The 25480-nt window shown below is 43.0% G+C and overlaps 1 protein-coding gene across 19 annotated transcripts in view; it reads right to left on the minus strand.

The window, feature by feature from the left end:
* Positions 1–25480, minus strand: part of DENND1A (DENN domain containing 1A) — a 357159-nt gene that overhangs the window by 235090 nt on the left and 96589 nt on the right. For 15 of the 19 annotated variants that reach the window (XM_008169422.4, XM_042854420.2, XM_065571994.1 and 12 more), the window contains 2 exons: positions 19092–19141; positions 2977–3096 (listed from right to left, as the gene is read on the minus strand). The exons of 1 other annotated variant lie outside the window; for it this stretch is intronic. In XM_008169422.4, coding sequence (XP_008167644.1) covers positions 2977–3096; positions 19092–19141 — 170 coding nt within the window. The remainder of the gene's footprint in view (positions 1–2976; positions 3097–19091; positions 19142–25480) is intronic. 3 more of the 19 variants (XM_065571997.1, XM_065571995.1, XM_065571998.1) reach the window with 1 other exon arrangement.

Here is a 25480-nt window from a genome sequence, read left to right on the forward strand (position 1 = left end):
AAGAACAAATTGTGGCAGGTAAAATGTAAGATCAAAATTATGGTGGGTAAGTGTGAATTTGAAAAATAGCTGCATAACTTAAAAACAAAAACAAAAAAGGAGAAATTATCAGAAGCAGGAAGACTGCAATAAAATTGGTGGGTCCACTGGACTACTAGGAAGTAAAGGGAGAAAATGAGGACAAGCACACTACAGAGAAGCCAAATGATTTGTCTTCACCACAGAGGGCACCTTTGGCTTAGTTCCCTTTCACTGGGGTTCCAAATATAATCACAGACTCTGCTGGGCTCCCTAGGCTTGGCTCCTCCCCAATATCCTTCTTGTTACATGGTTCCAAGAGTGCCGGCTCCCAGCACCAGACGAAAAAGCGCGGCATTCTGGCCGCCCTGACGTGGGTTTTTTGGGGTTTTTTTTTTTTTTTTTTTGCTTTGGCAGCCCGGTCCGCAGCTCTGGAGCCCCCGGCCGGCTCCCCACACTCCGCCAGTCCCAGCCCAGCCCTGCAGGGGCACGGACCCCGGCCCGGGGGGGGGGGGGGGAGGGGGGCAGGAACTAGTGATCCCCGCCGCTCGCTGTGCCGCCAGGCTCCCCGGGACGCGCCACTCCCTGCTGCCTGCACTGGCCTCAGCCTCCCGCACCGCTCTGAGCCCGGCCCGTCCGAGTCGCCTTTAAAGGAGCGGCTGAGCCAGCACCTCCTGCAGCCCCCAGGGGCTCTGCCTGCCCAGCTGGGAGAGGCAAGCCCCTCTTGCCCGGCTGCGAGCAGGCTGCCCACGGGCAGAGGGAGCGGGCGGGTGCCGCCCTTCACCCCCCTGCGAGCCGCCTTGACCGCCCTCCATGCGCTCTCTGAGGCTGCCGGGTTTTTTCGTTTGTTTGTTGTTTTTTGCTTGGGACGGCAAAAAAGCTAGAGCCGGCCCTGTGTTTACCTCATCTCTTAATGCAACTGCAATTGACAGGAAGCAGCAATAAAGAACAAAGTCTGAAAAATTTTGACACTTTCCAGTCTCTTCCTCTCCTTGTTGAGACATCCATGGCACAGAAAAACAAGAAAGGCAGACCTCCCCAAAACAGGGGTGAGGGCACAAGGAGTACCCAAACAAACCCCATTAACACATCCCATTAACAAATCCCAGAACAAATTTGGAGAGGACATTCCCTATTGAAAAAAGCAACCATTTTCCTATTTCTTTATCATCAATTTACTCTAATTTAGAATTACCAATCCTCTCTGCATCCCCATAGAAAACAAGGAAGCAGTTTGCACAGAAATTGTGACTTGCTTACAAAACCACTTCAGTGTAATACTTCTATGATAGTCCTGATGTAAAGTTTGATTCATGTCATCAGAGAACTATGGAAACAAAAGTTACTCAACATGTTAACTGCACATCCTCAGTAGATTTATTTATTTTATGATTTGGGGTCAAATCTTGAGGCTCTTTATCAGCTTTTACTTAGTCTTTTATCAAGGAAAACTGACATTGAAATTAGTGGAGTTCTTCCTTATGAAGCACTAAAGAAAAACTGAGGACCTTATCCTTGTAGAATACCGTATATGGCGGCTCCGAAGTGAGGGCATTGACGTAATGGCTACAGGGAAAGCAACTTCCCATGACAGATGGGAGATGAAACAAGAAGCCATAGGCTCAAAGGGCAGGCCCATGAGCCTAGAGAGGACCAGGTTGAGGTCCCACTGGGGAACCTGGTCCCAGACCAGCAAGAAGAGCCTTTCAAGGCCCTTTAGGAACCTCATCGACATCTCATGTGAGAACAGTGATTGGCCTGGATATGGCTGCCAAGTGCTTTAGGTGGAGCAGGTAATTCAGGATGGACTGCAGACAGAAAATTGCAAATGGAGGCATAAGGAGGTGATTCTAAAGTGACATTCTGACTTCATTCCTTGACTGCCAAGTTAGTGTAACTGGTTTATCTTAGCAACATGCCACCACAAAGAGTAACACTTTCAATAATAAATGTGAATTAATGACTTACACCACAAAGAGTCCCTGTGAAATAGGATGGAATGGAGGTGGTGAGGAACCACCCCTGCTTTTTCCTGGACTGACAAGTGGCAACTAGGGCATTTGGCTTTTTGTTTCTTAGGGTTAAATCAGTACAGTCTTTACCTGGGCTTTATCAAGAGGCACTTCACTTTGCTTGCTTTGCTTCTCCATGAGTCTCTCTCTCCTAACAGAAAGAGACAGGAGGCAGGCCACTGCTACACCTAGGTAACAGAGGCTGACAGGGACAGTGTGCATAGCTTTATTTCCCCAACAGGAGGTTCTCAGCAGGAGCCTGGCAAACAATAGATCTGAAATCTGATTTTCGTCACTTTTTGGGGCGAGCGCAGGGGGTAGCAAAAGGAAATAGAAAATTAAGTAAAGGTTGCCCCAGAGCTTACTGGCCTGGAGTCATAAGTAACTGTTTTGATACAGCTCCAGCCCTCTCACTCACTGTCTCTCCTCTCTATGTGAAGCACATTGTTTCTGTCTCCCAGTAGCAGTATTTATAATCAAGTTAGATTGCATTCACACGTCCATCAACAGAAGGGAGTGAGGGTCATAATTACAGACCCTTAGGATAGGTACAGCATCAGCAAGATATTCTCTCAGTTACCAACTGATGCTTTATTAATAAAACTTGCATATACAAATGTCTATGAAATGTCTTAACAGGATCAATTGTGACAGCTAAAGATAATGGTTGCCATCATGCTATGCTGTGTCAAATTACTGCATAGAGATGTTGATTTTTTCCACATTGTTAACTTAAGTACATTGACTACAAATAAATCTAATTATCATCAGAGGAACCCAAAGTGCAAGAATATTTTGCACCATTTCTCCAGAAGTGCAGTGACTTTTTGAGGACCAGATAGGAAAATAATTCTGAACAGCTGGAAAATATAATTGCAGTATAACAAAGCAAAGGCCAACATTGTTTCTCAGAGCTAACCAATAGCCAGACCAGAACCAGACTTACCTTAAAATACAGAAACAACTTTTGGCCCCGGAAGATAAGCGACAGAATCCAAATCTCTGTTTGCTGTCAATGTCTGTGAGCACAAATGTAAAGTTCTGGCCAACTTGGCTGACTGTAAGGCTAGAAATAAAGAGAACAAAAGGAAAAATTAATTTCAGCTTATTCAATGTTAGAAGTATCTAATCATACTAAGTCATTGAACCTCATTTCCTCTCTCTGCAGAGCTTCTTTGGAAATTAACTTTGAGCATTCACCCTCTTTACAAATGCAAGTTTGAATCCATCTCTTCGGTTTTTTGGAGATGTAGAACAGCAGTGGAAGAATTTCCTATGTCTTTAAAACAAACACTGACATGGCCGTTGATTAGATTCAATACAATACACAGTGCCAACTAAACCCACATCCACTCTCAGTGCAAAACATTTCTAGATCATTCTTCATCCAAGGGATTGTTTTACTTTAAATGCAAATAGTATTTGGTGACATTACGGCTTTGTATAGTATACTGATAGAGAAATACAAAATTAGTCAGTTTTCCAAATAGGCTGGGAAGGAGCACAGCACTATCCCTCTAAAATGTATGGCTTATGAAGGCCTCAGAGATGATTTCCCCCATTTGTCTATGCAACTATGCAATTTCCACTACAAGGCAGTATTGGCTAAAGTGGGAAACTAACAGCAGCACAGTAAGATAAAGGTAAATAAAACTTCAGTAACAAAGTCAGTATCTTATTTTGATTGTCTGCCTCAAAATGTGAAAATCTTTAAATATACCTCCACAGCTGGTACTGTGGCTACGCAGATGCTGAACGGATGCCAGTGCACCACTACAGTGACTTTTAAACCCCTATAGTGATTATAATATAGTTTGTATCTGATTTTCAAGATTATAATCCAATTCCACTCTACTGTAAAGTGCTTATTTGCCTCTTCTAAAAGAGTGCAAACAATGCAACAACATTGTTTAAAGATGATGGCTCCCTGCTACGCAAGAGTGAAAAGCACCACTATAGGAATATCCACTCATACTTGCAAAATATAGCTTTTCATTGTATTAGAACACAGAAAAAAGCAATGCACCAAAAAGATAGAAGTAGGATGCAGAAGTATTATTTTTAACACTATAAATCATGAAGGATATTACTGCTAGCAGTTTGAGGTCTAAAACACATTTCTAAAAAAATAACAGCTCTCTCTATATTGCATATAACATAGAACCTTTTTTTTTAAAAAGGCATATTTCCAAAGTGAAATGCATAAAACATTTCATTTAGGGAGATATCTGATTTCTTTAAACATTATCACATTTCTGTCTAAACCTCACCTAATACAGAAATGCATAGATACCATGCTGGTAGAGGATATAAAAACCCTAAAATTAACAGACAGCAGGGCTGATTCACCATCATGTCATCCCAGGTTTGCATTGGTGCAACTCCATTGCTTAAAATAAAACTGGAGTAATACAGTGTTGAAACCAAGACCAATATGTTTGTTTATTGGAGGTTTTATTTAATTCAGATTAGGGATTCATTTGAGAACTAGTGATTGTATGAATTAGATTTTAATACAACTACAATTAACTATAAAATATTTACTGTTCAAATTACACTCCGGCTTAAAGCATACAATAAACACTGACAACTGAATAGCATTTGCACATGAAGCTATGAAGTATATTAACTCCATCTTGATGATCAAAGGGGAATACAAGGAAAATTACTGTTAAGTTCAGGCTCACTCAACAGATATAGTTACAGACAGAAATATCCTACTCTAAAAGACGATTCTGAAATCTATAGCGCTATCTACAATGCCAGCAATGAGTGTGTATGTGATCTTGTACATTCACACAGTGCCCAATGAAAACCAAAAATGAGATGGACTTTCAATAAAGAAAGAGGCTTAGGATATAGGACAATAAATTCTACTATCCAATTTAAAAGGGAAAAACCTCTCAGTGGAGTCAAAAGGAGGAAGGAAAAAATGCTGAAGGGATGATAAAATGAAGCACCAAGACAGACACATACTGTACTTCTCCAGATGTGAAGGTGAACAAAGACTCAAATTCAAAAGCAATTTAACAGCCTGAGAATTAAGTAGTGCAAGTATCACTATCCTACCCCTCACGCTAACGTCCAAGAGAATGTTCCTATAAACCTCAAAGAACTACCGGGGACTACCACAAGCTCCATTCTTATTGGTGTTATGTTTTATCTGTAAGGTTTGGGTATAATGTTACTACAGTGATTTAATACTATGTTTTAAAACAGGATTATATGCTTAATTTTAACAAGTTTGAGAGCCAAGGGTATGTGACAAATAGAATCTAAACTCACAGTTAAAATGATGGAAAAGAGAGGAAGCAGTCCTCATCTACGAAAGGGAGGAGCTTGTTTATTAAAAGACAAGTTAGCAGAGAAAGCATAGGTAATAAGATTAAGCATCATGGGGCATTATCTTTTTAATCAAACTTTGATTTAGATAATGCTTGGTGAATGGGCATGTTATTTGTATTTCAGTAGTGTGCAAAGAAACCATTTTGGAACATGGGATCATATGTCTTTTTTTAAATGTGTATATTTAAACTATCACTTTGGTATTCACAAGCCATGTGCCAATGATTACTGAACATTTTACCTCCCTCATTATCTCTTTTTAGATTATAGTCTCTCTGATAAAACTGCTGAGGATGTGAGGGAGATTCCCAAACCTGAGCCATTCTTTTTAGGTGATTTAGGTGACAAATCTGAGGAACTGTCCCACATTGAGGTGTCATTAAAGGAGGTTTTGGAACAAATTGATAAACTAAACAGTAATAAGTCACCAGAACCAGATGGTATTCCCCCAAGAGATCTGAAGTAACTCAAATGTGAAACTGCAGAACTACTAACTGTAGTCTGTAACCTATCATTTAAATCAGCTTCTGTACCAAATGATGTTATATGGAAAAAGGCCTGTTTAATAGCTCCTGAGACAAAGCACCACAATCTCCCCTTTCCACCTGCTTAGGTGTAAATTCTAAAAAGATTTTTAAAGTAACCACAGACAGATGTATCCCTGATTCTAGAGAGCAGGTTCAGACTGATCCAAATTTAACAGGACTGGGCATGACCATCTCCAGCAGTTGTAGAATAGCCATCTGCTTGGGCATAGAAGAGGTATTAGTATTATGCATTTTCTCACCTTTACATTTCATCCAAGCATTTACAAGGAAGTAATTTAGATATTTCACCCTAGCATTTACAGGGAAGTAATTTAACCCCAAGGGACAGATAACGGCATGGTGCCTTTTGGCCATTTTTCTTATATGGAAGATTTTCCTTTTAAAAACACCATTATGACCTCTGGGGGGGGAAAAAAACACATTTTAGTGGTTTCTCCCTCATTTGAGATATATCCTGTCTCTGTCATCCTGGTTTAATGCTCACTTCTGAGGTCCATTTGACAAGCAATTCAATCTGCCTGCCAGAATATTCTTCTTCTGTGTACTGAAGTTTTCCTAACCTGGCAAGATTGAATCAGCTCCTCTTCCTACTTGCTGCAAGATACAGTGTTAATGAATTTGTCCATTAGGATCATTACGTTTCCTTGACTTCAGATGTGTTCTCAGCTACAGTGTGGATAATATTGAATATTATCTATGCTATGAGTGTAATTTAGACATTATCAAATTAGATTGCACATCTCAAAGTCAGTGCAACTCAAAATGAACATTTCCAGCAGAAAGCTCTTGAGACTTCATGGCCTATAACCAATAACGTTTGCCTCACTCTTATTGTATGTATGAAAAAAAGGCTATTAATGTTGAGTTTGGTGGTTCCAAAGTTATTCATATTCTTACAGATTCATGCTTGCAGTATAACTACGCTGCGCTATTTTCTTCCTTTCCAGAGGCACTTCACAAAGTTTTGAAGATGCTTCAAATTACTCAGTAGAAAATGGATGCTCCAGTATGAAGTGTGTTAGTGGCAAGGATGCAAATTTAGATGCCTCAACGTGTACTAAAGCCTTCAGCACACAAAATAAGGCAGTTTTACAATTAGATGTTCATGATATACACTTCAAAGGCTTATGATTAGCTTTAAAGTCTCAATGAATTATTTGTCATCATCCTGAAGATGTGCTCTGTAAGAAGTTTGAACACTCCTTTAGTTTTTGATACCCAGTTGTCTAATAAATCAAAAGGACTTTGGAGAGACACAGATGTTGCTGTTAGCAACTCCTTGGCTTCTATTTGTGGAAGAGGTAATAACAATAATAAACGCATAGTTGGAAGAACAGGACATCTGAAATGTTCCTACTGTTGAGACACATTCTCTAAACAGGAGTAGTAGTATGAATCTAGAGGAAAAATTTGCTGGAACATGCAAGTGTCTCATTCATTTTTAATGTGACCTCCACAAGACAGAGCTTAATGCGTAATATTGCAGTCTATGCATTTAAATGACAAGATTTAATCATGGGTATGACATTCCCACAGATAAGGTGTCCTTTACCATAGAAATAATTTTACCAGCAAATTGTAATACTGTTACTTTGGGCCTGTGAGGTGGTGACTGAAAGGTTTACATCCTCCAATAACGAAAATTACAGATGCAGGCATAATATAATGACACATGAAGAGAAGGGAGTTATAAATCTGGTATAGAATGTCCAGGGAGATTGAAGTGTTCACCTACTGGCTTTTGTATGTTACCATTCCTGATGTCCGATTTGTGTCCATTTATTCTTTTACGTAGGGACTGTCTGGTTTGGCCAATGTACATGGCAGTGGGGCACTGCTGGCACACGATGGCATATATAACATTAGTAGACATGCAGGTGAATGAGCCCTTGATGGTGTGGCTGATGTGGCTGGGTTCTCTGATGGTGTCGCTAGAATAGATATGGGAAAAGAGTAGGCAATGAGGTTTGCTACGGGGATTGGTTCCTGGGTTGGTTTTTCTGTGGTGTGGTGTGTAGCTGCTGGTGAGTATTTGCTTCAGGTTGAGAGGTTGTCTGTAAGCGAGGACTGGCCTGTCTCCCAAAGTCTGTGAGAGTGAGGGATCGTTTTAAAGGATAGGTTGTAGATAGTTGATAATGTGTTGGAGAGGTTTTAGCTGGGGGCTGTATGTGATGGCTAGTGGTGTTCTGTTATTTTCCTTGTTGGGCCTGTCCTGTAGTAGATGATTTCTGGGTACCCGTCTCGTTCTGTCAATCTGTTTCCTCACTTCCCCAGGTGGGTATTGTAGTTTTAAGAATGCTTGATAAAGATCTTGTAAGTGTTTGTCTCTGTCTGAGAGATGGGAGCAAATTTGGTTGTATCATCCAATAACGAAGTATCTCTGATATCTTATGTCAGCATCTGTTCCTACCCATACAAAATCATACTATCTTTCTGGTGCTCTGGGAGAGTCTTGAACCACAGGATCACTAACATCCTATATAGAGAAAAAACGGTTACTCACCTTCTCGTAACTGTTGTTCTTCGAGATGTGTTGTTCATGTCCATTCCAAGCAGGTGTGTGCGCGCGCCACGTGCACGCCAGCCGGAAGATTTTACCATAGCAGCGTCCGTAGGGTCAGCTCTGGCGCCCCCTGGAGTGGTGCCTTCATGGCGCTGTATATAGGGGCCAGCCGACCCCCCACTACCTCAGTTCCTTCTTGCCGATACTCCGACAGAGGGGTAGGAGGATGGGTATTGGAATGGACATGAACAACACATCTCGAAGAACAACAGTTACGAGAAGGTGAGTAACCGTTTTTTCTTCGAGTGATTGTTCATGTCCATTCCAAGCAGGTGACTCACAAGCCCAAGTCTAGGTGGTAGGGTCGGAGGTCACTGCAGCCTGGAGGACTGCGCGGCCAAATGCAGCATCCTGCCTAGCCTGGTGCGTAATGGCGTAGTGAGCCGTAAAGGTATGTATTGAGGACCAGGTGGCCGCTCTACAAATCTCCTGTGTTAGGATGTAGGCCAGGAACGCAGCTGAAGAGGCCTGCGCTCTTGTGGAGTGGGCCGTGATAGGTGGGGCTGGCACATTGGCCCGACTGTAGCACTCCTGGATGCAGGTTCTGATCCAGGACGAGATCCTCTGTGACGTGACCGGGAGCCCCTTCTTACTGTCAGCCACAGCGACGAAAAGTTGGGTCGACTTCCTGAAGGGTCTCGTCCTTTCTATATAGAACGCGAGAGCCCTGCAAACATCCAGAGAATGCAGCCTGCGCTCCTTCGCGGAGGAGTGCGGTTTGGGATAAAACACGGAGAAAAATGTCTTGACCCATGTGAAACGGGGAAACCACCTTAGGTAAGAACTCAGGGTGCGGTCTGAGTTGGACCTTGTCCTTGTGGAAGACGGTGTATGGAGGCTTGGATGTCAGAGCTCTGAGTTCCGATACTCGCCGTGCTGATGTGATAGTCACCAAGAACGCGACCTTATATGAGAGGTATAATAGCGAGCATGTAGCCAGCGGCTTGAATGGAGGCCCCGTGAGGACAGACAGGACCAAATTGAGGTCCCAAGCAGGGACAGGTTGACGGATATGTGGGAACAATCTGTCAAGACCTTTAAGGAAACGTCCAACGAGTGGGTTTGCAAAGACTGAGGTACCCCCCTCTCCCGGGTGGAATGCGGAGATTGCAGCGAGGTGTACTCGAATCGATGAGAGAGTTAGTCCCAGTTGTCTTAGATGTAGCAAGTAGTCCAAGATAAGAGGGATCTGGGCGAGCAAGGGGGCTTGACCGCGTTGTGTAACCCAGAGGGAGAAGCGCTTCCATTTGGCCAAATACGCAGACCTTGTCGAGGGCTTCCTGCTGCCCAACAGGACCTGTCTGACCTGATGAGAACATTCTAATTCCCGTGCGTTTAGCCACAGAGCATCCAAGCTGTAAGGTGGAGCGACTCCAGGTTCGGGTGAAGGAAGCGACCGTGATCTTGAGTGATCAAGTCCGGTAGTAGGGGTAACGTGAGTGGAACCCTTGTAGACATTAGTAGGAGAGACGCGTACCAATGCTGGTGTGGCCACGCAGGAGCTATGAGGATGAGTCGAGCATGATCTCTGCGGACCTTGAGGATCACTTTGTGAATCAAGGGAATCGGGGGGAAGTCGTAGAGAAGCCCGTCTGCCCAAGAGAGAAGGAATGCGTCTGATAGGGAGCCCTGACTGCGTCCCATGAGGGAGTAGAATTGACGACACTTCCTGTTCTCGTTGGAAGCACACAAGTCCACATGAGGATGACCCCAAAGTCGGAAAATTGAGAGAACTACATCCCAGAGGATAAACCACTCGTGACTGAGAGTGTCCGCAAGCGCGTTGTGCGTGCCGGGGAGGTAGGATGCTATCAGGTGAATTACGTTGTGTACGCAAAAGTCCCATAATGCCTGGGCCTCCTGGCAAAGGGGAGAGAAGCGAGCACCACCCTGTTTGTTGATATAAAACATCATTGGAGTATTGTCTGTGAGGACAGAAACACACTTGTCCGCGAGCTGGAACTTGAATGCCATGCATACGAGGCGAACCGCACGTAATTCCCTGACACTGATGTGCAATGAGAGATCCTCCCTCAACCAAAGACCTTGAGTCCGGAGATGGCCCAGATGTGCTCCCCATCCCTGATCCGATGCGTCCGTTACCAAGGTCAGGGAGGGCTCTGGTTTGAGGAAAGGGACCCCCGCGCAGACCACCCGTGGGTCGAGCCACCATTGGAGGGAGTCCAACACCGGACGAGGTAACGTCACCACTGAGTCTAGGGAGCCCCTGACTGGCCGATAAACTCCTGCCAACCAAGATTGGAGAGGGTGCAGTCTGAGCCTGGCGTGTCTGACGACATAGGTACATGCTGCCATGTGCCCTAGCAATGTTAGGCAGCTTCTTACTGTGGTGGTAGGGTAACTTTGGAGGCCGAGAATGATGTTGGACAAAGTTCGGAACCTGGCCTCTGGGAGATATGCTCTGGCTTGTGTCAAGTCCAGGAGTGCTCCTATGAACTCAATTCTTTGTGTTGGAGAAAGAGTGTACTTGGCCTCGTTGATTAAGAGGCCGAGGGAGCTGAAGGTGTGCCTGATGAAGACCACCTGAGCCGCCACGAGTGCCTTGGTCCTGCCCTTGATGAGCCAATCGTCCAGGTAAGGGAATACCTGGATCCCTTGCCTGCGGAGGAAGGCTGCCACGACTGCCATGCACTTCGTGAAGATCCTTGGGGCTGCTGATAGGCCGAAGGGTAGAACCGTGAACTGTAGATGAATGTTGCCGGCGAGAAACCTGAGGTAACGCCTGTGGCGAGGGATTATTGCGATATGGAAGTATGCATCCTGTAAGTCGAGGGCGGCATACCAGTCTCCTGGATCCAGGGAGGGAATGATAGAGGAGAGGGAGATCATGCGGAACTTGAGCTTCTTGACAAACTTGTTGAGACATCGCAAGTCCAGAATAGGTCTGAGGCCCCCGTTCACTTTCGGTATTAGGAAATATCGAGAATAGAAGCCCTTGCCCCGAGATCTTGAGTCACCTCCTCCACTGCCCCTGCTGTAGGGAGGGACTGAACTTCTTGACGGAGAAGTTGCTCGTGAGAGGGGTCCCTGAAGAGGGACGGGGAGGGGGGCTGGTGGGGCGGGAGGAAGGAAAACTGGATAGAATATCCCTCCTCTGCCGTGCGAAGCACCCAAGCGTCCGACGTGATCCGGGCCCACGCACGATAGAAGGGGGACAGACGTGATGAAAAGGTGAGGTTGGGAGGATCCAGAGATGTGTCCAGTAGGCCGTCCTTGACCGAACCCTCAAAACGGTGGCCTAGGCCCCTGCGGAGGCCTTGGTTGGGTAGAAGACTGGCCGAAGGGCTGCTGTTGTTGCCTCCTCCTGCCCGTCCGCGGTCTTCTGCGCTCGGCATCACCTAGATTTTGAGGTTGATACGGACGCAGGGCCTGCGGAGGCCTAAACTGCCTACGCTGAGTAACCGGGGTGTGTAAGCCTAAAGAACGGAGGGCAGTCCGTGAGTCCTTTAGGCTATGGAGCCGTTTGTCCGTCTTTTCTGAGAAAAGCGTGGGCCCTTCAAAGGGTAAGTCCTGTATAGTCTGTTGGACTTCATGAGGAAGGCCGGAAGCTTGAAGCCAGGCTCCGCGCCTCATGACGAGGCCAGTAGCCAGCGTGCGCGAGGCCGAATCGGCTGCGTCCAAGGCTGCCTGAAGTGAGGCATGAGTAATTAATCTGCCCTCCTCTACAAGGGCCAAGAACTCGGTTCTTGAATCCTGCGGGAGGAGGTTCGTAAACCTAGAGAAAGCCGAACACGTATTGTGTTCATACCGGCTCACTATTGCCTGCTGATTGGCAATACGCAACTATAGGCCCCCGTTGAATAGACCTTGCGTCCAAAGAGATCCAGCTTCTTAGCCTCTCTACTTTTAGGTGTGGATCCCTGAAATCCTTGATGCTCCCTCTGGTTGGCTGCATCCACCACTAGGGAGTCCGGCAGGGGGTGCGTGTGAAGATTTTCATAGCCCTTGGTAGGGACAAAATTCCACCTCTCAGTCCTTTTGGCTGTAGGGGCCAATGAGGCTGGGGTTTGCCACAAGGTACGGGTTGTCCCCGCAATGGATTTTATGAGGTGTAGGGCTACCCTCGATGGACCTGGCGGGGTCAGGATATCAATGACGGGATCGGTGTCCACCTCGATCTGTTCCATCTGTATCGAGAGGCTCTGGGCAGCTCATGTAAGGAGCTGTTGGAGGAGCCTATTATCCTCTAAAGTCGGAGCAGCAGAAGTTCCCGCTACTGCCTCGTCCGGAGAGGAGGAGGAAGACATCCCATGTAGCTGCCCTTCATCTACCACGTCTCCCTCTGTAAGGGCCTGCAGCACACGGTACTCCGGCTGCGTGGCCGGTGCGGGCTCAAGATGCGGCACCGTGGCCGGTACCAGGGTCGCCACCGAGCGCCGAGGAGTGCTGGGCGGTGCCTGCGCTGAAGGAAGCAAAGCCCCCGTCGATGCCGTTGTTTGACCTGGGGGTGCCGTAATGCCTTATGGCACACTCCTATCAGACGGCGGTGCCGGTGGCATCAATGGCGGTGCCGCAGACACTGAGGAGACGGAAGCGGTTCGTGAGCGGGGCCCGTACGCCTGACCCACCAACTGATGGTAGGCCCATGGCGTCCAGAACGGCCACTGTGGTGGTTGCCAGTCGTGCTGCTGATGCCACTGTCGCGGATAAGGTTGGGCACTCCTACGCGAGGACGATCTGCTCCTCGATCTGTTAGAACGGTAGGAGTCCGCCTCTGAGTCAGAAGTCTCTGAATAAGAGGACATCGGAGGAGCGGTACCCACAGTCACCGGCGGGGGTGCTTGTGCCGGTGCCGCTACCTTGGTGCCGCGTGGGGAGTGAGGTGAGCGCATCGCCGGTTTACCCTTAGAGTGATACTGGGGCCCGGCGGCAACCGGAGGTTGTCTGCACCGGTGCGGCAATACCGGCACCGGAAGGTTCAAGAGGTCTGAGGCGGCCTCGAACGCCTCAGGTGTCGATGGGAGGCGGACCTCCTCCATCACGTCCGGGGACCTCTGCCGTTCCGGACTCGACCCTGCCCTCTCCGGGGCGGGAGTCAACGGAATGGCGGGATAGGTCTGCGGCGCGGGCTGTCCCGTAACAGTTGTGGACTGCGCCAGACCTTTAGAGTCCCGGTGTGGAGATTGTTCGGTCCGTGGCCTGTTCTTTTTAGCAGGCACCGGCGACGGGGAGCGGCGTCTTGTCGAAGATTATTTCTTATGCGCCGACTCTCTCCGGTGCCGGGGTTTTGGGCCCTTGGCCTCCCGACATATCTCCGGTGCCGGGGTACTGCGCACCGAGGATGAAGTGCTGGGTGCCGGCTCTGAAGGTTCAGGATCCGATTGCGGCAGCAGTGCCGCCTCCATTAGGAGGACTTTAAGACTCTGGTCTCTATCCTTGAGAGTCCTAGGGCGAAAAGCCCTGCAGATAGGGCACCTGTCCCTTTGATGGGCCTCGCCGAGGCACCGTAAACACGAAGAGTGCGGATCACTTTTCGGCATAAAATTCCCGCAGTCCTGACAGAGTTTGAACCCTGGGGACCCGGGCATGCCCCAGCGGGGCGACGAAAAGTTGGGGAAACCCCCCCCAACTGATACCTAACTATCTAACACTAACACTGACCACTAACTAATAACTATGTACAAGAACTATAGAACACTGCCACGATTGCTAGAGAGCAAGAGAAGTTCCAGCTAGCCGTCACCGGCGGCAAGAAGGAACCGAGGCAGTGGGGGGGTCGGCTGGCCCCTATATACAGTGCCATGAAGGCGCCACTCCAGGGGACGCCGGAGCCGACCCTACGGACGCTGCTATGGTACAATCTTCCAGCTGGCATGCACGCGGCGCGCACACACCTGCTTGGAATGGACATGAACAATCACTCGAAGAAGAACACTATAACTGTCTAGTTACTGGAAAATTCTGACACTAAACATCTCCATTGTTACAGATAGATGAACTAAGAAAATGGAAACCTAGTAACTGGAAACTATTTAAAAGGCCTATAATGAAACAGGATTAATGTTTTTCTCCATTGCTTTGTTCAGAACAGCAACTTTTATTGTACCGAAACCAAAGCTCCTAAATCGCCCTCAGGAATAAGAATGCTGATAACTGGAGATCTGATCAAATATACATTTCTTCAGGCAAATATAGGAGGTTAAAATCCCTCTAATGTTGAATTGAGGAGGAAAGCCTTTTAGGAGAAATATTTTCTTGACTGAAGATTAAGGCAGAGAGGGAGCAAAGAGAGGCAGCACAGCCAGCAGAGACAGAAGGGAAGAGGCAGGGCCAGAGTCTCTCCACTTCTGGCCATGCTGCTCTCCCCCGAGCCTCCGAAGCAGCTGCAGCTCCAAGGCTGGCAGGCTGCAGCCGTGCCGCTTGGCCCCGCCCCCCAGAGCAGGCTGTGGCCACGCCGCCCAGCCCACCGGAGCACACTGCAGCCGTGCCACCTGGACAAGCCCACTGAAACACGCTGCAGCCGCGCCGGCCGGTCTGGCCCGCTGGAGCAGTGCTGCCACAGTGCCCAGCCTGCCGGAGCAGCTCCAGCTAGGCCAGATGCATCCTCCCCTGGCCCTCCTCAGATAAGGTGGGAAGGGATGGAATGGGGAGATGCATCCTCCCCTGACTCCCAGCTTCTCCCCCTCAAAAAATTTCCCTACCAGTTGCTGTCCCGGCCCATCAAGGTAAGCAGCTGGCACGCCGGGACACTTTGTTTACTAGGTTTACCTCCGTGCCTGCTGACACTTGAGGTAAACAAACCATCTTGGCCTACCAGCGGCTTATCCTGATGGCCCAGGAGCCAAAGTTTGCTGACCCCTGAATTATAGGGTCGGCTTATGAATGGGTTATAAAAATTTTCCATTTTTACTTATCCATCTTGAGGAGGGTGGGGGGGTCGGCTTATAAACGAACCGGCTTATGATAGAGTATATACAGTATTTACTGAGAATATTGGGGGTGGGGGGATTGCAGCAATAATTTCAGAACTCATTTAATTATGTGGCCAATTGTTCACTAATTTCACTTTATTTCAAATATAGTGGGGGCGAAGGACCTGTCTGGTTTCAAGATTAAGTTAGATAAGTTTATGGAGGGAATGGTTTAATGGAAAAACATGATTTTAGCCAAATGAATACCGTGCCTTGGTAGGTAAATAGTATAATGGCCAACGAGGGTCAGGCTGGAGACTCTTGCCTACATACTCGGGGTTTTACTGATCGCCATATTTGGGGTCGGGAAGGAATTTTCTTCCAGGGTAGATTGGCAGAGGCCCTGGAGGTTTTTCGCCTTCCTCCGCAGCATGGGGCAGGGATCGCTAGCAGGAGTGTTCTCTGCCAATTGAAGTCACTAAGCCACAGGATTTGGGGACTTCAACAGCAGAGTCAAGGGAAAGGGTAGGGACGGCTTTGTGGCCTGCAACATGCAGGGGGTCAGACCAGATGATCATAATGGTCCCTTCTGACCTTAAAGTCTATGAGTCTAGTGTAATGTAAATGAATATAAAAGAGATCAGCTGTTGGACTGCAGCAGTTGGAAACGGACAAGACCTATAAGATTAAATCTCCCTGCAAATTCCAGATATAGCCTTTCAGAGAGAACACTACATATTTATCTGATACTATACTTGATTGTAGCCAAAGTCCAGGAAAGCAACTTGCAACTGTGAATCAATAGTATCTTTTCATTTTTCTTTGGTAATTATAAATCTATATTTAATATATTTGAGTTTCACTGATTTAATGTGTGTTCTCTCTCTCTGCTAAAGTGATTAGAGGTGCAGATTCCACATGTGATTGATTCTTAAAAGTAAAGTTAATATTATAAGTAGAAACCATTTGTTCAGTCCTACTTGATATATTTTTGGGTTGGGGAAAGGGAAGAGATGTAGTAGTACACGCCCACTTAAATTTATGTCTATGACTTGTCACATCCTCATTATATGAACATTCCTAAATACAGTGTGGAGTATTGGAAACCCATTGCCTGTGTCATTTAAAATTGGAGAAAATAATTAATATGTTGCAGGAGAACACTCTTTCACTGGTCTCAGAAAATCGATGTCTACTTAAAAAGGTCTTTTTGATCTCCAATGTCTATGATCTTAGGAGGGATAAGAGTGAACTCAGAGTGAGGTTAAACAGTGAGAAAACAGCTGAATCACATTTCAGCCAATCACAGATTCAGTTTCTGTTCTTGCCATTTGCTCAAAATATATAAATTTTTACAGTTTTTTCCCCAAAATTTTACATAATTGGCAAAGAGAGAAAACTAGGGACAATATGCCTAGGGTTGGATGGATTAGATTTTTATTTGTACATGTCAATAAACATCAATTTCACCGTACACAGACAAACCAATGAAAATATATTTTCATCAATAATAATCAAAATGAACAGATAGGCAAAGTAAGAAAAATGCTGCTTGAGAACTTATTAGAGTTTGATTTAAGGATATTTAATTTCTAATATTTTGACACCTGATGTTGACAACTTGTGTCTTAACAGTTATAATCCTTTAACTTTTTGAATCTCAACATCTACTGTCATTAAATAATTATTGTCTGACTCCCCCATTATTGAGCAATTGTGAAAATTTATTTGTATTTAAAGTGCTTAAAATCCATAATTTTGCCCAACTGAAAAATTAAGTTGATAAAAATTTAAATACATTCTTAAAAATAAAGATTGATATTACCATCAAAATTACAAATAAAATCAAATTATACCAAACCTAAATATGCCTATGCAAAGTAGGCACAAATGTTTCTATTAAAAATGGAAGCTGCCCTTCTACATGTATAATGAATATGAAACATACAGGAAAACAAAAACATATCACGACACACTTAAAAAGAGGGAAGCAAGCTCAGTCAACAGAGTAACTGTAAAATAGCAGAAATGTTTGTGGTGTCTAAGAGATTGTCCTTTTAAGTGAAAAAAATGTTCAAGTCTGTAAGTGTTGGTGAAAAGACTCATTTTGACAGCCCAGGAGACTGGAATCTTCTATTCATCCAGGTCAGGTACCGTCCAGGCAGCAGCAATGCAAGCTTCCCCCTAGCAGGGCCTCGCCAATGTCTCTCAACCCTGACCTGGAGGGAGCACCTCTAGGGTTGAAAGGACAGCTCAGACTGCAGAGCCCATTCAACTGAAATTACCAATAAGGAGACAAACTGGTGTGTGGTTTTATTATGTGGGCACCTGTCCTCTAGGAACTGGACTGAGAGCAACTCATTTCACAAAGGCCAGTGAAGAGCTTTCCAAGGATAACAACTTTAGTCCCTATTGAACTGGCCCATGTTCAAGACAATGACCTAGAGTCTAAAAGATTCTGTACCCACTACGTCTGTGCATGTACATGTGGGTGAAGTTACTAATTAGCAATTGTTAAGTATGTCTAAATAAAAGTGTATGCAGTGTTGTAGCCATGTCAGTCCCAGGATATTAGAGAGACAAGATGGGTGAGGTAATATCTTTTATTGGACCAACTTCTGTTGGTGAGAGACACAAGCTTTCGAGCCCCCACCATTTTACACACAGAATTACCTTTCCCAGACCTGAAGAAGAGCTCTGTGTGGCTAACACGTTTGTCCCTCTCACCAACAGAAGTTGGTTCAACAAAAGATATTACCTCACCCACCTCATCTCTCTAAATAAAAGTGAGTTTTTCTAAGGATGCAATAGAACTATCTAAGTTCTGTATTTACCTCCATCCCACAGCAACACATTTTTTTTATTTTCCTTTTAAAAAGAAGACACTGAGTTATCATACATATTCAGGCTGGCCTGTGGGATAAAAATGATAGGTGAACAATTGCTCGGAGGAAAAATAAAGGAGTTATGAATTGCAAATAAATACAATTTATGCAGAAAAACTCATTCCTACTGTAGATATCATGCAAATTCAACTAAAATGAGCAAAACGTGTTCTTATAATGGTCTAGTCATTGTAATTAACATTAGTTTGAGCTTCAGTCAAAAAAGTTCAGAATATTAGTTTTTGTAAAACTAATGCTGTCAACCGATCTTTTGACGCTGTTGTGCGACCTGAACAATGGCGCATCATTTCAGAATGTGAATATTTACCATCTGCATGAAATTGGTTAACATAATTCTATTTTCAAAAAGTAAACAAAAAGCAATTCATATGTTATTTTTTAAAATCCAATAATTAAATATTTCCAATAGAAAATATTAAACTTGCCAAGTAATCTAGTTCTCATTTAAGCACCCTAAATAAGTCACAAACTATGTTAAATATCCACAAGACAACTGCCAACTTTCCCCTAAATTCTTAAGGGATTCTTAACATTGAATATATTCTAAGAATGGTTAATTAGCAACAATTAATTTTAGCATCCAAATCTTGTTTAAAAATAGAACAATGTGCATTTTGACTGCTGCCAATGCACAGTTCTAGCTTTTAAACTTTTTTGACAGTGCCCATAAAATCCACAGGAAAAGGGGATATTGCAACTATAATTTGCATTTGGGTGCTTTAAATCAGTCAGAAAGACAGAACATTAAGAATGGTATGGTTTTTATTTTCTGCAGCACTTTTATTGACAAGATTTTTTTCTTGTAAAGTTTGAAAATCTAACACTACCTGTCCACATAGAAGGGGAAACAAAACTTGGTCAAAGTCTGTAGAACTTCCTGTGGAGAGAAAAAGAGATAATTTATACATCTAATGGGACCAATAAATCTAACATTAACCACAGCATATAATCTCACAATTTTGCCCTGAAGAAATAGAAGACAGATGAAGAAATATTCGTTTTATCAATTACACGGAAGGAGTACCAGGCAGTCAATCATGTGAAATAATAAACATGATCAAACTTCATTAAAAATGAAAAATTAATCAAGATTCACACATGGGTAAGCAGCAGGAGCCATCCAGCAAAGCTCCAAAGGGAAGGAGGAGGTTGGGTTGTTGAGTGTTAACACCCCTCTGGGGACAATCTCTAGCCTGACCATATGGATCATAGTGAATAACACCAAACCACATGGGTTTGGCCTGGCAGGACCGCTTCTGCTGGCACAGCTTTTGCTTGTTACCTAGGAACAGGGGTCTGTGGGATTAGAAAATGCTTCCCAACATCAATAGGGGGGAAAAAAAAAAGATAAAACCCATTGGTCTAATAGGAAATGTTAAAGAAAAATTGCGTCTATCTATTAGTGAGAAAGCCTGAAGTGTGAATGGATTTTATCAGAATTGCTTATTTATACATTATACTTTAATAAAGAAAACAAAGCTTCAGCACTGCGTGAAGTTTTCATGTAATGTTTAATTATTAAAAATCTCATTCACTAAACAAAAGCATTGTCATGAAATTGGTAAAGGTAGAAAGGTGTGTTACAACATTTCCAACAACTCATAGGCAAAGAAATCTCACTTAAATATATATATATATATATTTATATCCTTTCAAAGCTATAATTTCTTATCACAAAATCCACCACAAATATTTACTAGTTTACTAACATTTTCCACATGCCCTTTCATTGCCTCTTCTCTTTCCCTTCATATTGGAATCTCAAAACTAGAAGATTTTTTCTTTTTGCTTCAAACTGAAACAAGACTGCTTAAGGCAAATCATAGCTAATTTGATAAATAAAGGATCGATTTATAAATGAAGAACTTTGTGACCAATAATAATAAATTATCAGTGCCAACTGAATTGATGCTTCTCGCTTCATTTATTTTTAAAACCAATTCCCTCATTGAACAAATAAACCACATCAATCTAATAACTGATTCAATGAAGCAGAAAGCATATTGACTTCCCCTGTAAGAACATGTTCCTCCTACATAATTCAATTGAACATATCCCATTCTTTACTATAGTTTCAAGCTCAATTTTTCATATTGTACCCTTCCGGAGGTTTCTTGATAACTAAAAATGTGGTAAATTATAAACTAAGAAGAATTCATATAGGGACTGATAAGGGAAATTTCCCTTCTTGGCATATGTTTGGTAAAAATATTTAACATCTTTTTTTAAGGAAGGATTTGTTGAAAAATTCAATGCTAAGCATTCAGCTCTCCCCCTTGCAATCTCAATAAAACACCTACAGAGAAACCACAGGTTCATGGTTGGCCCCAAGTTTTGAAAAATATTACTCATAAAATGTAACCTGTTGGTGGTATAAATAATATAGGGCTTTATTTATAAAATACTGTCCTGACTTTGCAATCTGATCCATGTAAATGGTTCCGTCTTTGTGCAGAGCCCTACTGTCTTCAAGGGAACTCTATGTGCAGACCTGATAGCAGGATCTGACCCTCCATTTGCTACCTTGCTTATGCATAAAAAGCCCCATGACTTCCAAATCTAAATCTGGCACATTTGCCCTAAATCTTACACAAAGCCCATATTCATTACATGAAGTATAGCAAACTGAAATGGAGTGGTGATAGGTTCAAAACTACAATGGCAGGGGACTAGGCTGCCTGTATATTTATTGGCCTTATTAATTAATTTAAAAATTCTGCTTGGCATGATGACTGCATTTTTTAAAAAACTACTATTTTTAAGCACAAGAACACTGCAAGGTTGCTAGAGGGAATTTTAATATACAGCAGTGTTAAAAGATAATAGGCTAGCCTTTTTAAACAGCTCATCATAGTTATCCTAATATGGTAGAATATATTGCTTTCTATTACCATGCTGAAATAAGATTTAATATTTGTTATACTTGCAAGTACAAATATCCACATAATAAAATAACACATTTGTAACATACACTTTACCATACTATCAGCATTGTGTTACTACAGGGGCAATGCAACACAAATAATTCAGAACCTAATTTGCACTTCCTTCTTGATATTGCATATCTTCCAAAGCACAGAATTAAAATTGAAATCTCACTTGTTAGCAAATGTGCCCAATCTGCATTGGCATATGTCATCATCAACCTTGTGTGGTTTTATAATAATAAATAATAATCTAACTCTTACAGCATTTTGAAGCCATAGATCTCAAGTTGGTTTACTGGGTATAAAGGATACATCCTGTTGCACATTACATAACATATGCATTTCCCTTAGTTTACAGTTTGGGGGTGAGGACTGCCCACTAACAGGTTTAAATTTAAAAATACACAGATAAACTCTTTAAAAAACATATCTTCATAATTAGTGAAGTTATCTAAAATAGTTTTGCATTCCTAAAACAATGGTTATCCAGATGCAAAGAGTAAGAACATTAAAAGAGTTCTCAAAATTTTGCTCTGAGTTACTTATTAATTACTGTACATTTATTAGTGTGTATTTTGTACATTGCTCTGTTTAAATGTCGGCAATGCTCATGTGAAAATAAATTCCCATAAGAGTTGTTTTGGGTGTATGACTATTTGTGGCAGAACCATAGGAGGACCAAAATCTCTTTAAGATCCCACTAGGCTACTGTAAAAAGAGTATTAAGACTAAACTAACATTTTTTCTAATACTTGCTTTGCTTTATAATTTCTTTTAAGTTGACCCGCAAGGCAATAGAGGTGGTATCAATAGCCTTGTTTTCTTCCTCTACTTCCTCACGTCTATGTTCTAATAGAAAAACTGCTTAAACATTTCCTTTTCCCTCCACAACAATCACCACCACCCAAGATCTAAAAAAAATACAGACTGGATAAAATGTAAATGACTCAATAGCTGAAACCAAGGTCTCAAGGGCATCAGGTGCCAGTTTTCTGGATCAATTCCCAAGTATATATTTTCACAATTCTTTTTATATGCAGTTTGATTTTTAACATTTTAATGAGGAAAAAGTGCATCTATAGCAGCCAGTCACCACAGTTAAAGTGCAGGGCATGAACTGTGTCCCATGAGGGATTCAGCCTAGCTGTGTCACCACTGGCTTTAGGACATACACCACCTGGTTCCATGTCCCCAGGTTCCAACTCTTTTCATAATCAAAACACTGCTGACATTATCAACCCCATACGGTTTTTCAAAAATCCTCCCCAATCAATATAGCCTACACACAACTTATCGGAGACAACACAGAGCTCATTGATTAAGTTTGGTTTCAGAAGCAAAGTTTCAAAATAAATGAGACAAGGATACAGCACTCAGCCCTTTTGTACTACAGGACAATTTATGAAGGAGGCAGTCTCTGAACCTACCCCCAACCCAAGTAATACTTAAAGGTGTATGGGAAGTAAGGGTTATTAGACATTCAAACATGTATTTGTTCAATATACAGAGTCTATGCTTGTATTTTACACTATTCAATGTAGTAAGATGAAGTGTCTTACGTGCAATGAGTTGGAATTTGCTGACAAAAATACTTGTTTGATCACCTGTGAATTTAGTATATACTTACTGCATACTGTACATTGACTCAGACATTTTTTAAATCCTTATTTGTATGCTCACTTTTTACATTCCTTGCTTCTTGGCCAGGAGAGAAGGCAGGCAGCTCTCTGGCAGAAGGAACACTGACACTTCCCAGACTAGTATAGAGCACTCCAGCCTCCCTTTCAGCATTCAACTTCTCAACCATTAGATGACAAAGCCAGGCAAGGTTCTAAATTTATAATTTTATCCATCACAGTCCTATCTGGAAGGGAAACTTTGAAGGCTGAATTCAATTAAGTTAATTGGAATAATTAATAATGAGAGTGAACATTTCATACAGGTTGTGTGCATATGCGCAGGGAAGGGGTTAGAAGAGAATCATGCAAAGACAATCACAGGTAGCATAACTACCTTACATTTTTGTAGCGTCTTTCTCCCAGAGTCATTGCTAAAGCTTTACAAACAGACCTAACTCCTTTATTTCCTCTGTTCAAATGAAATCTAAACAAAATTGTATTTTGTAGCTAAAAACCACCAAACTAATCTGCAGTGAGAAAACAGTCACTATGTCTTTACAACAGGATTAATGCTTTAGAAAATTTCAGGCAAGTTCTCAAGTGGTGTTAATACTGTTGAGAAAAAACATTCACAGATCAACACTTAAAAGGACACCACTGTAATGAACAAAACAACAAGGTGAAAGGAATTTCCAAGTTAATGTTGAAACTTTGTTTTTAAATTGCTACCCTGTGCTTACTCATTGAATGGGTCTCTGAGCAGTATGTGACGCTATATACTCTACCCCGATATAACGCGACCCGATATAACATGAATTCTGACATAACGCGGTAAAGCAGTGCTCCAGGGGGGCAGGGCTGCGCACTCCGGCGGATCAAAGCAAGTTCAAAATAACGTGGTTTCACCTATAACGTGGTCAGATTTTTTGGCTCCCGAGGACAGCGTTATATCGAGGTAGAGGTGTACCATGTGTGCTGCACAAGCTGTAGTGATCTAAACAGGGATTTCAACATTAACTCTGTATTTCTTAGATTGTGTCAGGAAAGATTTTGATTAAACTTTTAAGTGGGATTATACATAAGGAGAGGCTGGAGACATAAAATAACACCAAATAATAGTGAAAAGGGCAGAGTGTGTTCAGTAACCAGGACAAACCATAGTGAAATCGCTAATGTCTAAAAAAAAAAATTAAGGTAGATTTAATTAATGGATCATAATGGCTTTAATAAAACCATTATGTCTACCCAATACATTTGTATTGTGGTATCATGCACATGTAAACATCTCACCACAACAATTTCTAGTTATATTTATCTGAATTTAAAAACTTTTGAGAGATAAGTTTTAATACAACAGACCATTGGAACTCCATACACGGAACCATGCAAATCTCTCTTAGTTCCTGCCTCACTGATGAGTTACCTTGTTATTCTGGAGCATAACCAACTATACACAAGACCTCATGTTAAAATGCTTATCCATGACGTAGCTAATTAGAATACATTAATAGTTCAGATTTTTCTTTGTTCAATTTATTTAATAAATACTAAACAGCATTTTTCATAATCTCTGTACAATACATACAGGAAAACCAGGTACGTACCCCATGGAGTTTATCATCTAAGATTCCTTCTGAACATCTGGCCCTGGCTACTCTCACCAGACACTGGGCTAGATGGACCATTGATCTGACCCAGTATGGCCATTTGTATGTGGGAGGGATAGCTCAGTGGTTTGAGCATTGGCCTGCTAAACCCAGGGTTGAGAGTTCAATCCTTGAGGGGGCCACTTAGGACCAAGTACTGATTTTGCCCCAGATCCCTGCTAATGAAGGCAGGGGGCTGGACTTGATGACCTTTCAAGGTCCCTTCCAGTTCTAGGAGATAGGACATCTCCATTAATGTATTTATTTATTTTTATTTATTCACAAAACAATGACTGGGGTTATGTAATCCTTCAAGTGGTATTGTGTTTTCTTCATTTCCACACTGCCCTCCTCAAGCCCCACTTCCGTCACAGCTATCTGTGGCTTTGCAGAAAAAGGGGTTTCAAGGATGAACTTGGGTGATAATTTTGGTGCAAGAACAGAGGAGACTGTTCCAGGCATAGGATAGGCCACTGAAAAAGGCACAGGGATGAATAGGAGATGGATATAAAGTTAAGTTAGGCAGTGGTTTGATTAAATAATCAGAAAACTAGAAAAAAATGAGAACAGAGGCATACAAGAAGGGAAGGGATGAAAGGTCATGAAAGTGAAGACGAGGAGCTTGAAACTCATGGAGAAAGGGAGTTGAGTCAGAAAAGGAAAGTGACATGGAGGAAGATGGTTAAGTTACCTATACTTAGATGGACTGAATGGGAGCCACGTCAGAGACCAGGGAGAAACAAGACACAAAAATTAAAAAGGGATATTACCCAAAGTGTGGGCAAGGGTTTAGCAGTGGGATGTAGAAAAAAGTATGGACATTTGAGATTATGTAAAAAAGAAAAATTGGGGGGAAGGGGTGGATTTGGATGTTGAAGGAGAATGAGTAAAATCAGACAAATATGACCTGTTACATGGGGAGGATAGTTGAGCCAATGATAAAAAAAAGATAGGGAAGAGGAATGTATGAAATTCAGTTTTATCACATTGACCTTAAACCAGGATCAGATTTTGGCACGGTTGT

The sequence above is a fragment of the Chrysemys picta genome, chromosome 18 (genome assembly GCF_011386835.1).
Source record: "Chrysemys picta bellii isolate R12L10 chromosome 18, ASM1138683v2, whole genome shotgun sequence".
Classification (NCBI taxonomy): domain Eukaryota; kingdom Metazoa; phylum Chordata; order Testudines; family Emydidae; genus Chrysemys; species Chrysemys picta.